This window comes from Mus pahari, chromosome 14 (assembly GCF_900095145.1).
Source record: "Mus pahari chromosome 14, PAHARI_EIJ_v1.1, whole genome shotgun sequence".
NCBI classification, from domain to species: Eukaryota; Metazoa; Chordata; class Mammalia; order Rodentia; family Muridae; genus Mus; species Mus pahari.
Window position 1 is genome coordinate 37022150 of NC_034603.1, and position 13192 is coordinate 37035341.

A 13192-nucleotide genomic window follows, 5' to 3' on the forward strand; every position below is an offset into this window, starting at 1 on the left:
TTGGGGCGAAGCTACCAACCAGGCCCCCAGTTAACGACCGAGGTACAGAGCCTCGGAGGATGACCGTGGTTCACCCAGTGTAGAGGACGGAGTGGTCTACCGGGTGGCGGACGGGGTGGCGATGAGTAGACTCCAAAGCCCGGATTCGTTTTCCCCAGCTTTAGTTGCCTGGTTTGCTGCCAGGGACAGAGGCTGCAGGTGCCTAAGGAAGGCAGACGAGTAGTGTTTGCGCCACGGGAAGTGTGTATGACTCAGGTGACCTCGAAGATGTGGAATTCTGAGATTCTGCTTTCGGGTCGTACTTTTGGAAACACTGTGAGGTGCTGTCTTGGTTTGGGTTTTATTGCTGCGAAGAGACACCGTGACCACGGCAACTTCTATAAAGGAAAACATTTCATTGCACTGGCTTACAGTTTAGAGGTTCTATCCGTTATCGTCATGGTGGGAAGCATGGCGGCACCCACGGGGCTGGAGGGGTAGCTGAGAGTTCTATGTCTTGATCCGATGTAGGCAGCGAGAGACTGTGTGCCTCACTGGGCATAGTTTCAATACAGGAGACCTTGAGGCCAGCCTCCACACACTTCTTCCAATAAGGCCACAACTACTCCAAGGCCACACCTCCTAACAGGGAACCTAGTGCCACTCCCTATGGCCAAGCATTCAAACACATGAATCTATGGGGGTCATGCCTATTCAAACCACCACAGGTACAATGCCAGAACGAATCATGAGGGAGAACTCTAGGGACCAGCAGCCTCCCAAACAGCTCAGCAATATTCCTGCAGCCTTCTGCTAATCCCTGTGCTGCACTAGGCACAGAGCAAAGGCCACTCCCTGCCAGATGACTGTGGGGAGGAAAGGAGAGAGAGGAGGAAGAGTTGTATCCATTTCTTAGCACCCCAGCCTCCCCTCCAAACTCCACTGGCCGCTGGCTCCTCCGTCTGTGTTTCTTCTTTGCCAGTGGGTGGAGAAGTCCCCCCCCCCACTCCTCCTAAGCAGCTTAAGCCAATCACTGACTCCAGACTAATAGGCAGGAGTAGAGGGGAGCCAGGGAGAAGCAAAACTGAAGGGAAGAGGAAGAAGCCAGCCTCCCACCCTCTCACCCCACCTCACTGATATCTTTTTCAGGCATGGCTCCTCTCCCCAGGACCCGCCTGGCCTCTAGTTAGAATGAGCTCCCCTTCTTCCACAATAGTCCTCCATGGCCCCATCTCCAAGTAAGACTCCTCCCAGTCACTCAGCTTTCTCCTCCTCCTCCTCCTCCTCCTCCTCCTCCTCCTCTTTTTCTTCCTCTTCTCCCTTGTCCTTCCTCCTCCCCTTCTTCTTCTCCTCCCCCCTCCTCCTCCTCTTATTTATGAGTATGTGTGTTTTATGAGGTTGTCAGATTCATGTTATGGACAGTTGTGAGTAGCCATGTAGGTGCTGGGAATGCAACGCTGGTCCTCTGGAAGAACAGCCAGTGCTCTTAATCACCAAACACTTCTTACCCAGACCCCCAGTTCACTTCCCACCCCTGCCAGTATCTCCCATTCTGGCTCCTCCCCTACTCCCCATCATCTCCTGTCAATTCTGTGGTCACATAGACCCATAAGCACTCTGACCTGTCTGTCTTTCTGCAGCCAGAGCCTAGGCCTCTCAGCTGGAACCAGATATAGTGTTTAGAGTTTGATGTCTTGTCCCTTGGAGACAGGAGCACCATGTGCATGTGCAAATATACATGTAGGCAACACACACACACACACATGCACACACATACATACACACACACACAGTAAGAGTCAGAGACAGACAGAAAGACAGAGAGACAGACAGAGACAGAAAGAGACAGAAAGATAGAGAGACAGAGAGATGAGACACAGAGAGACAGACAGATAGACAGAGACAGAAAGACAGACACACAGAGAGAGAGGCAGTTGTCTTTCTTAATTTAGTTTTGGGGAATATTTTTCTTTCTTCTTAAAATTAGCCAGGGTCTCCTTATATAGCTCAGCCGGACCTGACTGCTGGGATTACAGACAGACAGCACAACCCCTCCCCTTTCTTTCTCCCTCTTCACTCCATTTTAGGACCATCCTCTTGCTCCTCCCACCATCCCACAGTACCACCCACTGTCTTTCTCAACAGGTGGGCATGCATCTTTCTTTCTAAGTTTTTCCCTTTGAATTTGAATTGATTCAATTACTTTAATAATAATAATAACAATAAATAAAAACCACTTTAATTTTATGTGTATAAGTGTTTTCTCTGTGCACCATGTATGGGTCTAGTGCCTGCAGAGGCCAGAAGAGGGCATTGGATCCCCTGGAACTAGAGTTATAAACAGTCGTGGGTTGCTATGTAAACTGTGGGAATTGAACCTGGGTCCTCTGGAATAGCCAAACTGATCGGTTCTTAGATGATCTTAACTGCTGAGCCATCTCTCCAGCCCTGGTAATAAGGTTTTAACATTCTTTTACAGAAGGAGGGAGGTGAGGGTCACCGGCTTTTCCCCTGAGATTTTTTTGTTTTGTTTTGTTTTGTTTTGTTTTTCAAGACAGGGTTTCGCTGTGTAGCTTTGGCTGTCCTGGAACTCACTTTATAGAACTCAGAAATCTGCCTGCCTCTGCCTCCCAAGTGCTGGGATTAAAGGCGTGTACCACCACTGCCTGGCTTTGGCCATTTCTTGTTCTGACACTTGTGGCAGTTCCTGGATGATCCAGAAGCAGCTGCTGATGTCTGACCTGAGCTGTGACCCTAGCTTGCTAACATGTATCTGTGTGTAAACTGAGGCACTCCTTTCCACATCTTTCAGGAAGTGTTACATTCTGTTCACAGCTGAAGGCTGCTGAGTTCCTTTCCACATCTTTCAGGAAGTGTTACATTCTGTTCATAGCTGAAGGTCTCTCTGACCAAGACAACTGTTTGCTGGGACCTGAATGCAATGAAAAAAAAAAAAAAAAAAAAAGAGGAAAGACAGCCTGCTATATATAGTCTGTCAGGGGGGCAAGCCATTGTAGTGACCCTCTCCTGCTCAATGTGTGGCTACCTCGTCCTGGGGAAAATGTTTCCTATATTGTGAGGATCTCCCCCCACCACTCTTTCCTCTCCTTCTTTCTTCTCTCTGGAACCGTGGAGTAGAACCCAGCAGAACATGTGTGACCAGCCTTTGTGCCCACTAGCTCAACTTTCTTTTCTTTCCTCCTGTGTTGGCACCCACTGTTTCCTGGTGGGGGTTGGGGGAGAGGAATGGAGTTTGTATGGTTGGCATATGTACCCAGCTACTCCACTCCTGATTAGACTTCACAGCCTGAGAAACTTGTGGGTAAGTCTCTCCTTTTTATTCACTATTAGAGATGTTAAGGTCCTGGAAGTCCCCCAAAGCTGGGCTTGACCTCCTGTCCTCAATTAAAGAGAAAAGAAATAGAGAAAGAAAAGAAATTTTAAAAAATTGAGAAAGATCTACTGGGCCAGGACAGAACTGAATTAGAAGAGTGCTTTCTCGGTGTGGGAAATGTGAGAGAAACATCCTGTGTTTTCTACACATAGTTAAGTAAGAAAATGGAGTCTCACCACATTTAAAGAATATAGTAAAAATGTCACCTTGCAAAAATTCCCGAATCCAAAATATATGCTCCAGATTGCACACTGTGCCCAAAACTGCCTTCTGTTTATCAACTGCACTGTGTTGAATTTGCCAGTTGTGTACCTGTCCCGGCCCGAGGGACAGTCAAGCAGGGTCTGGGGAACCACCTGTGGAGAGAATGAGAGGTGAGAAACACAAGGACGGACAGCACATCTGATTGATCAAGCTGTCAAATTTTTATTGTTCCCAGGCAGGTTTTATGCCCACAGAAGCAGGGTATGGGGAGGGGGATGACGCAGAATCGCTTTGTTTCTGGGAGACCACACCTGTTCCCAAAAGCAGAATATTGACTAGGTAAAAAGTTCAGCAGGAGGAACAGAACAGAATGGGTTGCTAGGTACCCGTCCACAAGATCGATAGTTATTTGTTCTTAACTGGGGGTGGTACTTTCCTACAGAGGCCTCAACTTTTTCCCACAGAAATCTCAACTTTTCCCACAGAAATCTCAACTAAGCTGTACTTTTCCACTAAGGCCAAGGCTTTGTAAGTAAGCACTTATGGCTGACAAGGCAGTTAACATCCAAACAGGGTGGCTCCCAACATGGACCGACGTGAGGCAGGCCGCACTCACCACCTCAGAGCAGGTACAAAATCTCCATGGCTTTAGAAATAAGGAGCCTGTGAGACTCACACTAAAACTTTTTACATTGCTGAAAAACTTTGGATTGCATGGTTGGTAGATCGCTCTATCTATTTATCTATCTATCTATCTATCTATCTATCTATCTATCTATCTATCTATCTATCTATCTACCTATCTATCTAGATTCCAGACCCATTCCCTACACTTAGCATGCCCTGGTTTGTTCCCCAGTCCTGCTTAAAAGCCCCAGAGAGATGTGGGTGTGATGGCACTATGTGGGTGTGACGGCACTAACTATGTGGGTGTGATGGCACTATGCCTTTAATCCCAGTGTTTGGAGGCAGACACTGGTCCACAGAGCAAGACCCAGACAGTCAGGGCTACAGACAGGCCTTGTCTTACTCGTCTTAAAATAAAATAGAAAGCGCTGGGGAGGGAGGAAGGTAAGGAGGGAGGAAGAGAGAGAGAGATTGATCTATGTCTCCAGTGTGACACATTAGGAAGAGAGCAGCAGGTAAGGACATCAGGTGTCCTCCAAGTCCATCTTTGGTGTCCTGGCCGAGGCTGAGGTTTGCCTGGAGGACAAGGAGCACCCCTAAGTGTGCAGGCCTGGTCCAGGTGTGGCCGTTCTAGTCTTCGCTGGCCCTGCTCCAGTCTTTCCTGACAAGTTATCAGAGCTCCGTGAAATCTCTTCCTGGTAGACAAGCTCCTCTTCTGGCTACCCCAAGCTTTCCTTCCTTCTCCCAGCATGCGTGAGATTCCTGGGGAATCTGAAATTCCTTTGGTGCCATTATTTCAATTGTCTGACAGCCAAAGAGAGGGCACAAGTCTCTTTATAATATCGTTATTCCTGTGGGACCACAAATTTGAAACGTTAACTTGGTATTTCCTTGGGGAAAATGTTACCTGTAACAACCTTCTCTTTTCCCATGGCCAAAAGCCCAAGGACTACCTATGTAGTGTGTGTGTGTGTGTGTGTGTGTGTGTGTGTGTGTACACACACACACACACACACACACACACACACATGGCAACTCACTGTGACTGACCCAAGACTGGAAACTCATACCATGGAAAACTCAATGTTTAAGAAAGTACTGAGAAAGGAAAGACGTTTTTGAATGACCAAAGAATGGAGAAATAGAAACTTTCCCTTCAAAACAGACTCTAGAGAGATGGCACAGTGGTTAAGGGTGCTTACTCCTCTTTCAGAGAACCTGAGTTCAAAGTTCAGATAGGTGGCTCACAAGTGCCTGTTACTACGGTTCCAGAGGGGCAGAGGGGCTGGCGCCCTCTTGTAGTCGCTCTTGTAGTCGCTGTGAGCGAGCACACATCTGTGGTATAGTCATGTAAACTGAGAGAGAGAAAGAGAGAGAGAGAGAGAGAGAGAGAGAGAGAGAGAGAGAGAGAGAGAGAGAGAGAGAGAGCACTGAGTAGGAAGATATCTTGGGAGAAAAAACTAATAAGAATGAGGTTGTAAGCCTTGACCAGGGAAGAGAGAAATAGGCAAAGCATTTCTCAAATTATCAGTGTGTATACATGAAGAATTGACTGGAATGTACATGATCACCTGTCCAGGGATGGTACTACCCATAGTGGGCTGCCCCTTCCACAGCCCCTCCCACATTAGTTGTTAATCAAGAGACTACCCACAGACTTGTCCACAGGCCAGTTTGTCGGAGGCATTTTCTCAAGTGAGACTCCATCTTCTCAGATGACCGTAGCCTGTGACATGGCAAAGGTCTTTTCTGTGGCAAACTAGTGCGAGACTATTCATGCAATGCCAAGCCATGTTACCTCCAAAATTAGTGTTCTTGCTTTGTTTGTTGTTGACTGTCTTTTCTTGTTTTGCCAGCTGAAACAAGGCTGGAGGGTTTATTTGGGATTCTACCACACCTGTAACAATAGGGCTCACAGGGTCACAGGCTCACAGGGTCACAGGGTCACAGGGTCACAGGGTCTGTACTGAGGGCAGCAGTGGCTTCTCTAATCTTGGGTAGAGACCAACTGCATGGATTCCTAGAGCTAAGAACCACTGGACTGAAGATGATAGTTCATCTCAAAAGACATGCTGAGGGGCTGGAGAGATGGCACTTACTGCTCTTTCAGAGGGTTCAGTCAGGGACTCAGGGCAGGTGGCTATGAGCCAACACTAACCCTAGCTCCTAAGGGCCTGATGCCCTCTTCCGGTTTCTCCAGGCAATTGTGCTTAGGTGCAACCAACATACCCATTTACACATAATGAAAAAAAATATATACACACACACACATATATATATATATATATATATATATATGCATACATCAATGACACACATCAATTTATTACTGGGGAACAACAGAGCTGCAGTTCCTAAGTTCATTCCTGCACCAGGTCAGGTTTGAGTGATAGGCTGACGAGCCACGCTCACCCGCGGCCTCTTTCTGACAGCTGCTATAGAGAGGAAAGGCGATCCCCTGGCACGAGCCTGCCCAGGGATCAGCAAAGCGTCAGGCGTCCAGATTCCAGAGACCCACGAGTGCTATACTTGCTTTTCCAGATCTCAGAACGACAGTGCTCAGGCTGCCAGATTCTCTGGGCTATCCGGGGGCTGTTGGTGGCAGTTGTGAGACACTGGCTCCGCTACTCTTTAATGAGGACACCTCAATGGGATGGGTCCTGCCTCCTGACTTCCTGTACTTCCTTAGGGTTGTACATTTCCTGCCTGGAAATCTCCCCACTCCCACCCCACTCCCCCAGGGACCACAGCCGGCCTGGCTGGGTAAAACCTGCCCCTTCCTCCTGAGACCTGAAGGAAGGGACCCTCACTGTGACTCACAGCCTGAACTCTCATCAAAGTTTCTGCCGTGCTGTCTATGGGATGGGGGCTTGAACTCTCCTCATACCCTCACTATGTAGTGGTCTGTCTGTCTGTCCAAGCCATTAAGATTTCTTCTAATAAACTCCTTATCTAGAGGGACAATCTATCCCAGTGCCCCAGACCTGAGCCTTTTACCACCTATCCATTCAGTTTTTTTTTTTTTTTTTCTCAAAACATAAAAAATGGTTGGATGTCTCTCATGCCTGGGTCCAGGGCTGGGCATATGACATCTAAAGATGAAAAGGTTTAGTTTCTGCCTTCAAGAAAGTCCTGGTGTAGTTGAGAAGACATAAATTAAGCCTGGGCTTGGGTGTTATTTGGATATTAATTCCTGCATTCGGCATGTGCTAACTGTGAGCTCCCGTTGTGTGGGATGCCATGTTCTTCCAAGCTTACAGGGAGCGACGGAGGTGTGGTTGGAACTCACACAGCATGCCCACAAGGCAGCCTCCGAGTTGCAGTGGAAAGCATCTCTGCTCCAAACTGCTTATCTAGGAATTGAGCGGCGTTACTTCTTCTCAGAGTCCATCGACCAGATGCAGTCATGTGGCCCCACCCTAACTCAGCCAAGAGGTCCGCTGGAAAATGTCGGGAAGGCCTCTTGAGTCTTAGTGGGCACAACCTCATCATGGGTTCCTGGCGCGCAGTGTTCGGAATACAGCCCTCTTGGAGAAGTTTAAACACCGAGGCAGGTAAGTGAAGGAATGACCTCAGCGTCAGCGGAAGCTTTCCTTTTCCCACCTCGGGGGTCCGAGGAGAGTGGGCGCCAGCTACCGCCTCAGGGCAGAGGAGAGTGCCGCGCCAGTTCTTGTGTTTGGCTGCTTGCTAGATTTCTAGTGCTACCCGAAAAGGCAGGGTTTGACAGCCAAATACTCAAAGCCACATAGTTTCACCTCCTGTGACTTAAGCAGTCAGGAACTGTTTCTTTCTTTCTTTCTTTCTTTCTTTAGGGTTTGATTTTTAATTTTTAAAAGGATGTGTAGGTGTGTGTGTCTGCCTGTGGGTATGTGCACGTGGGTGCAGGTGACTGGGGAAGCCAGAGATGTCCGATGCTCCTGGGGCTAGGCAAGCAGTGGTGAGCCACGTGATGTGGATGCTGGGAACCAAACTCAAGCCCTCCGGAGGAGCAGTGCACACTCTTAACCACTAGCTGTCTCTCAACCCAAGGGACTTGCTCATCCGCAGGCACCAAAATGGTGCACGAGATGCAGAACTCTCAGTCACTCTTCGGCACAGGAGCATCAGTGAAAAATGTGTGTGTGTGTGTGTGTGTGTGTGTGTTTACAGGAGGACTCTGTGTGCCAAGGCCTCTGATCCTTTGGAGCTGGAGTTACACACTGAATATAACTGACATGGGTCTGGGAGCCAATAGAACTTGGGTCTTCAGGGAGAGCAGCAAGTGTTCTTAACCATTGGGCCATCCAGCCCAAGTGTATATGTTACATTTTGAGTATTGCTTCATAGAAATCTTATGAAATTGAAGATTCAAGACTCTGATGTCTGTAATAGGAAAATCACCAGGCGACTTGGAATGAACTCATTTGTTACATTAATGAACGTCCATGGCGTCTGAGCCAGAAAAAAAAACAAAAACAAAAACCCAACCAAATCAAACCAAACAAAAAACAACCCCTCACCCACCAAACTGGAGAGTGTATACGAAAGATTGGAATTCTAGAATGAAGATGGATTTTAGATGGCAAGGTATTAGAGGTTTGAGAATACCTTCTAATTCTCTGCAAAGGGGACCTGGTTCACAATTCACTTTAGGGGTGGCTTTGAGAAGAGGTGAAGTAGAAATGGTAGCATGCCCCTCTCTCTTGTTTTGTTTTTAGAGATTTATTTATTTTATATAAGTGTATACACTGCTGCTGTCTTCAGATACACCAGAAGAGGGCATCGAATCCCATTACCGATGGTTGTGAGCCACCATGTGGTTGCCGGGAATTGAACTCAGGACCTCTGGAAGAGCAGTCAGTGCTCTTAACCACTGAGCCATCTCTCCAGCCCATCCCTCTCTCTTAAAAAGCATAATTTTGTTGTCTACAGGTGTTTCCCCTGCATGCCTGGAGTCAACATGGTAACAAGAGACCTCTGGAGTTAGAATGACACATGGCTGTGAGCTACCCTGGTCATCTGGAAGAGCGACTGTGTTCTTCCACACAGAGCCATGCCTTCGTCCTGTCCTTCTCTTCATGCCTGACTCCAGCAATCTTCTCAGAGCTAAACCATTTCAGTGTGAGGTCGTACGTCATGAAGGACCTCAGTATACCTTCTCAGAGCTAAACCATGTCAGTGTGAGGTCGTAGGTCATGATGGACCTAGTGGGCGGACTTTGGTTGGACTACTTCCCGTGTTCCTGATAAGCTTGTATGATCGCTGCCTTTGTGTCAGGTGAGGGTGAGATCTCTGTACTGTGTGCAGTGGACCAGGGTTCTGCACTTCTGTTACCATCCATGGTTAATGGGATACAAAGCAAAACAAATCCGCAAAGCCCTTAATCAGAGCTGAAGCTCGGGGTCGCCAAACATTGTGGTAGTCCTCTGCTGTGAGATTCTGTATTCTGTATGAGTTTAGGATTGTCTGCTTTGATTTTATTAGGTCTGTGTGTGTGTGTGTGTGTGTGTGTGTGTGTGTGTGTGTGTTTCAGGGGTAAGATGGGGCTTGGTTGTCCAGAAGAAGCATACAGGGACTTAGCCTGGAGAGGCATGGTCAAGAGCTCTATATGTCACACGGGACTGTCTTCTCCAAGATGTTAGATGGAGACACTGTTCTCAATGAGGGGAGGGTCCAGGTACGTGTAGGGCAGTGCCAGGCCTCGGTTCCTCTCCCTGATGCCCTTGGAGATCTGGATCAGCTTTCTCTGGAAGGCAGCCACACTTCGCCGGGGGGCATCCTCTGTGAAGTGTTCATCTGGATAGTGGCCCAGGGGCCTCTGGGGACCAATCACAAGGTTGAGCTGCTGAGGTCACCATATTCTGAGCAGCCGCAACCCACCATGGCTGGCTCTACCCACAGGGTGTGCCCGGGCCCGGTCACCTTCCACAGGCTTTGGTTGACCCTCACCCTGCCCCTGCCCTGAGTCTTTTCCTAAATGACAATGATCTGTAAGCAATTAGACTGTTTAACTTGAAGATTTAAAGGAGCATTTAGTCCTATGTTACCATCATGGATGAAAGTGAGTTGGACACTTGATCCTCACCTGAAGGTGGATGAGAGTCATGTGTTAAGAGCTAAGGTCATTAGGAAAATTTAGTGAGGGGTGTGGTGTGGTGGGGTGGGGTGGGGTGGGGTGTGTGAGTCAGGGTTGAGTTTGGGCCAGGGAGTACAAACAATAGATCCACTCCTATCCAGTCTAGCCCAGCCTGACTCCCAGCTCCTTACTTACTTGGTCCCCAGGTTCTGCGCTTAGCAGCCAGAGAGCAATGATGTGATAACTTGATGAATTAACTGCTGGGAGCGTGGTTATGAAACTCTCAGGCCGGGTCTGGCCTTTGGAAGTAGGTGGTGGTAGCTGCATGGTAGGTGGCAGATTGGGCATCCAAACACAAGAGTCAAACTGAAGGCAGAGAAGATAAAATGAGACCAAGACTCTGGCCCTCCACTGTAATGCCTGTAGGCCTGACTTTTCCTTACCTGGCCTGAACTGACAGCCGCATGCTTGGCTGAGCAGGTGAATATCACCATGGTGATGTACTGGACCAGGGCTTCCTGGGTATCCAACAAGGAGGGCATACCTGTGGGAAGAGCTGGGCTGGAGCCAGGCATCATGGGGAACTGAGGACCTCACAGAGAGGCCCGGGGTGGTGCCGTGCCCAAGGGCTAAGGTCCCTGTACCTGAGCTTTCTCGGCTGAGGAAGCCCTCAGAGAAGATCTCCCCCACCCAGGCCTGGAGCTCTTGGTCATCTTGGACAGATGTGTCACTTGGGTAGTAGATGCCGACTATCTCAGAGACAAAGCTGCAACGAATGCCTGGATTCAATCCCTGACTCCAAACCCGCTCCTCTGTGAGAAGTCCCGTTGCCTAGGGTAACCCACATAAGGTCTCCTTGGTGGGAACCTCTCCAGTGCACCCCATCCTGCCCAGGCTTTCTGTCCATGTGGCTTCCTGGGGATGGTTCCCTCACCTCTTTATTGCCCCCCAGATCTGCATCCCATCATCTCGGTAATAGTAGCCTGGGATGTCTTCCACACCTCGGGCTTGAATATCTTCAGGGAGACACAGGACGGAGTAGTTCAGCTGCTCCATGTTTCTCTTTATCAGGTCAGAGAATCCCCCAGTGCCAAGGCCTGTGGACTGAGGGAGAGAACTCCTGGCTTCAAAAGCAGGCGCAGCAGAGATACCAGGGTAACAGGGGCTATGCCCGCCCCGGATCTCCATCTTCTTCCCACCTCTCCCACCCCTCCAAAGGCAGCTCCTACCTTGTCTACCAACTTCCCAGGGGCAATGAGCAGCTCCCGGGCAAGCGTGTTGATGTGCAGTGTGTACCGAATGTGAGGGATCAGTAGCTGGAAGGAGACGGCAAAATGGGGAGCTCAAACCTGTCCCCCAAACCACCCACCCTTGTGAGTCACACAGAGAGTCAGCAAGGACAGGAGGATGCAGTTTGTGACAGCGTTCCCTGCCCAGTGAAGGCTAGGCCGGCCCCATAGCATCTTGTCGAAGGCTTTCCAGCGGGCCTTTTCTTCCCGCTGACACTAGATCAGTTTGTCAATGAGAACCTTGGGAACTTCCTGGGATCTCCTATCCCTGGGGCAGGCAGAGAGCCATGGAAAGCAGGGCTGGGGCCTGGGACTGTGGAGCTGTTCCTCACAGCGCTCCTCAGAGAAGCAGGTGCCAGGAGTCACCGTCAGACGCCTCAGAGTGGAGAGCATAGAGCAGGCCTAGGGCCTCACTGGATGTGTGTGTCCCTCACCAAGTGCACATTTCTCGGAGAAGGCAGGGCTTCCCCTCCCAGGGAGGCTCACACTTTCTGATGTCTGCTTAGACATTCTCTTAGGCCCTGGATATGGCCTTGCTCTGTGTTCTTCAGTCAGAATAGAGCTCTGCATCCAAGCCTGGGATGATAACGCCAACTGAGGGAAGGCTACTTGGAAGATGAACCAGAAGATACAACATAATCCAAGGAATCTATGGGATTGGCTACAAGATACTACACCACCTTGTGTGTTTAGAGGAAGGGTCTCTGTGTAGTAGTCCTGGCTCTCATGGACTGTGCTATGTAGACCAGGTAGGTCCCGAAGTCATTGTGATCCTTTTGCCTCAGCCCTCCAATTGCTGGTGTGCCACCATGTCTGGCTTGGGCCAACTTGTTGAGCCACTGACCTTGAAAAGAGGGTGACACGTGGGCAGCTGACGCAATGTGGCCAAGGCAAAGACTTCTGGAATCAGGTGGGCATGCAGTAGATGTGTGACAGCCTCATGGATATAAAACTCAGAATTGCGCACCCAGGTCTTGGCCAGCAACCAGTCCCACGTGTCATCGCTGGGCAGGAAGATGGGGTTGTCTGGCCCGGGAGTCTGTTTGAGCTGGTGGGCCAGGGCAGCAGAGAGGCAGGCAGTGTCAGTATCTGTCACTCACTCAGTGGGACCCTCGGTACTCTGCCATTGCCCCTGTCCCCTGCCTTCTTACAGACCTGGATGGCTATGGGAAGCAGGGTTCCAGACCCTGAGCTCTGGTGTAACAGGGTCATTGGGGCTGCAGAGAACTGAGGCTTTCCATTGAGGATGTTGGTTTGGACTCCAGAAAGAATGCCATGATCCACCAAGAACAGGGAGCCCTTCTGTAGGAGAAAAGGGAGCCCTGACTGTACCTGGATTCCTAAAGCAGGTGGCAGGGAGCAGGGAGAAGACCCAGGGTTGGGGATGGAGAGATGGCTCAGTGGTTAAAAGCACTGACTGCTCTTCCAGAGGTCCTGGTGGCTCATAACCATCTGTAATGGGGTCTGGTGCCCTCTTCTGGTGTGTCTGAAGAGAGCAATGGTGGGGTACTCATATGCATAAAACAAATAAATCTTTAGGAGGAGAAGGAAGAGAAGAAGAAGGAGGAGAAGAAGAAGAAGAAGAAGAAGAAGAAGAAGAAGAAGAAGAAGAAGAAGAAGAAGAAGAAGAAGAAGAAGAAGGAG

General features: G+C 49.4%; 1 protein-coding gene across 3 annotated transcripts in view; it reads right to left on the reverse strand.

Annotated features, from left to right (window-relative positions):
• Nucleotides 1-9821: 9821 nt before the first annotated feature.
• Nucleotides 9822-13192, reverse strand: part of Alox15b (arachidonate 15-lipoxygenase type B) — an 11760-nt gene continuing 8389 nt past the window's right edge. Inside the window, exons 7-14 of one of the 3 annotated variants that reach the window (XM_021213603.1) lie at nt 12704-12850; nt 12393-12596; nt 11489-11575; nt 11194-11363; nt 10904-11025; nt 10703-10803; nt 10455-10625; nt 9822-10001 (exon numbers count right to left, since the gene is read on the reverse strand). In XM_021213603.1, coding sequence (XP_021069262.1) covers nt 9822-10001; nt 10455-10625; nt 10703-10803; nt 10904-11025; nt 11194-11363; nt 11489-11575; nt 12393-12596; nt 12704-12850 — 1182 coding nt within the window. The remainder of the gene's footprint in view (nt 10002-10454; nt 10626-10702; nt 10804-10903; nt 11026-11193; nt 11364-11488; nt 11576-12392; nt 12597-12703; nt 12851-13192) is intronic. The other 2 variants (XM_021213604.1, XM_021213605.1) reach the window with 2 other exon arrangements.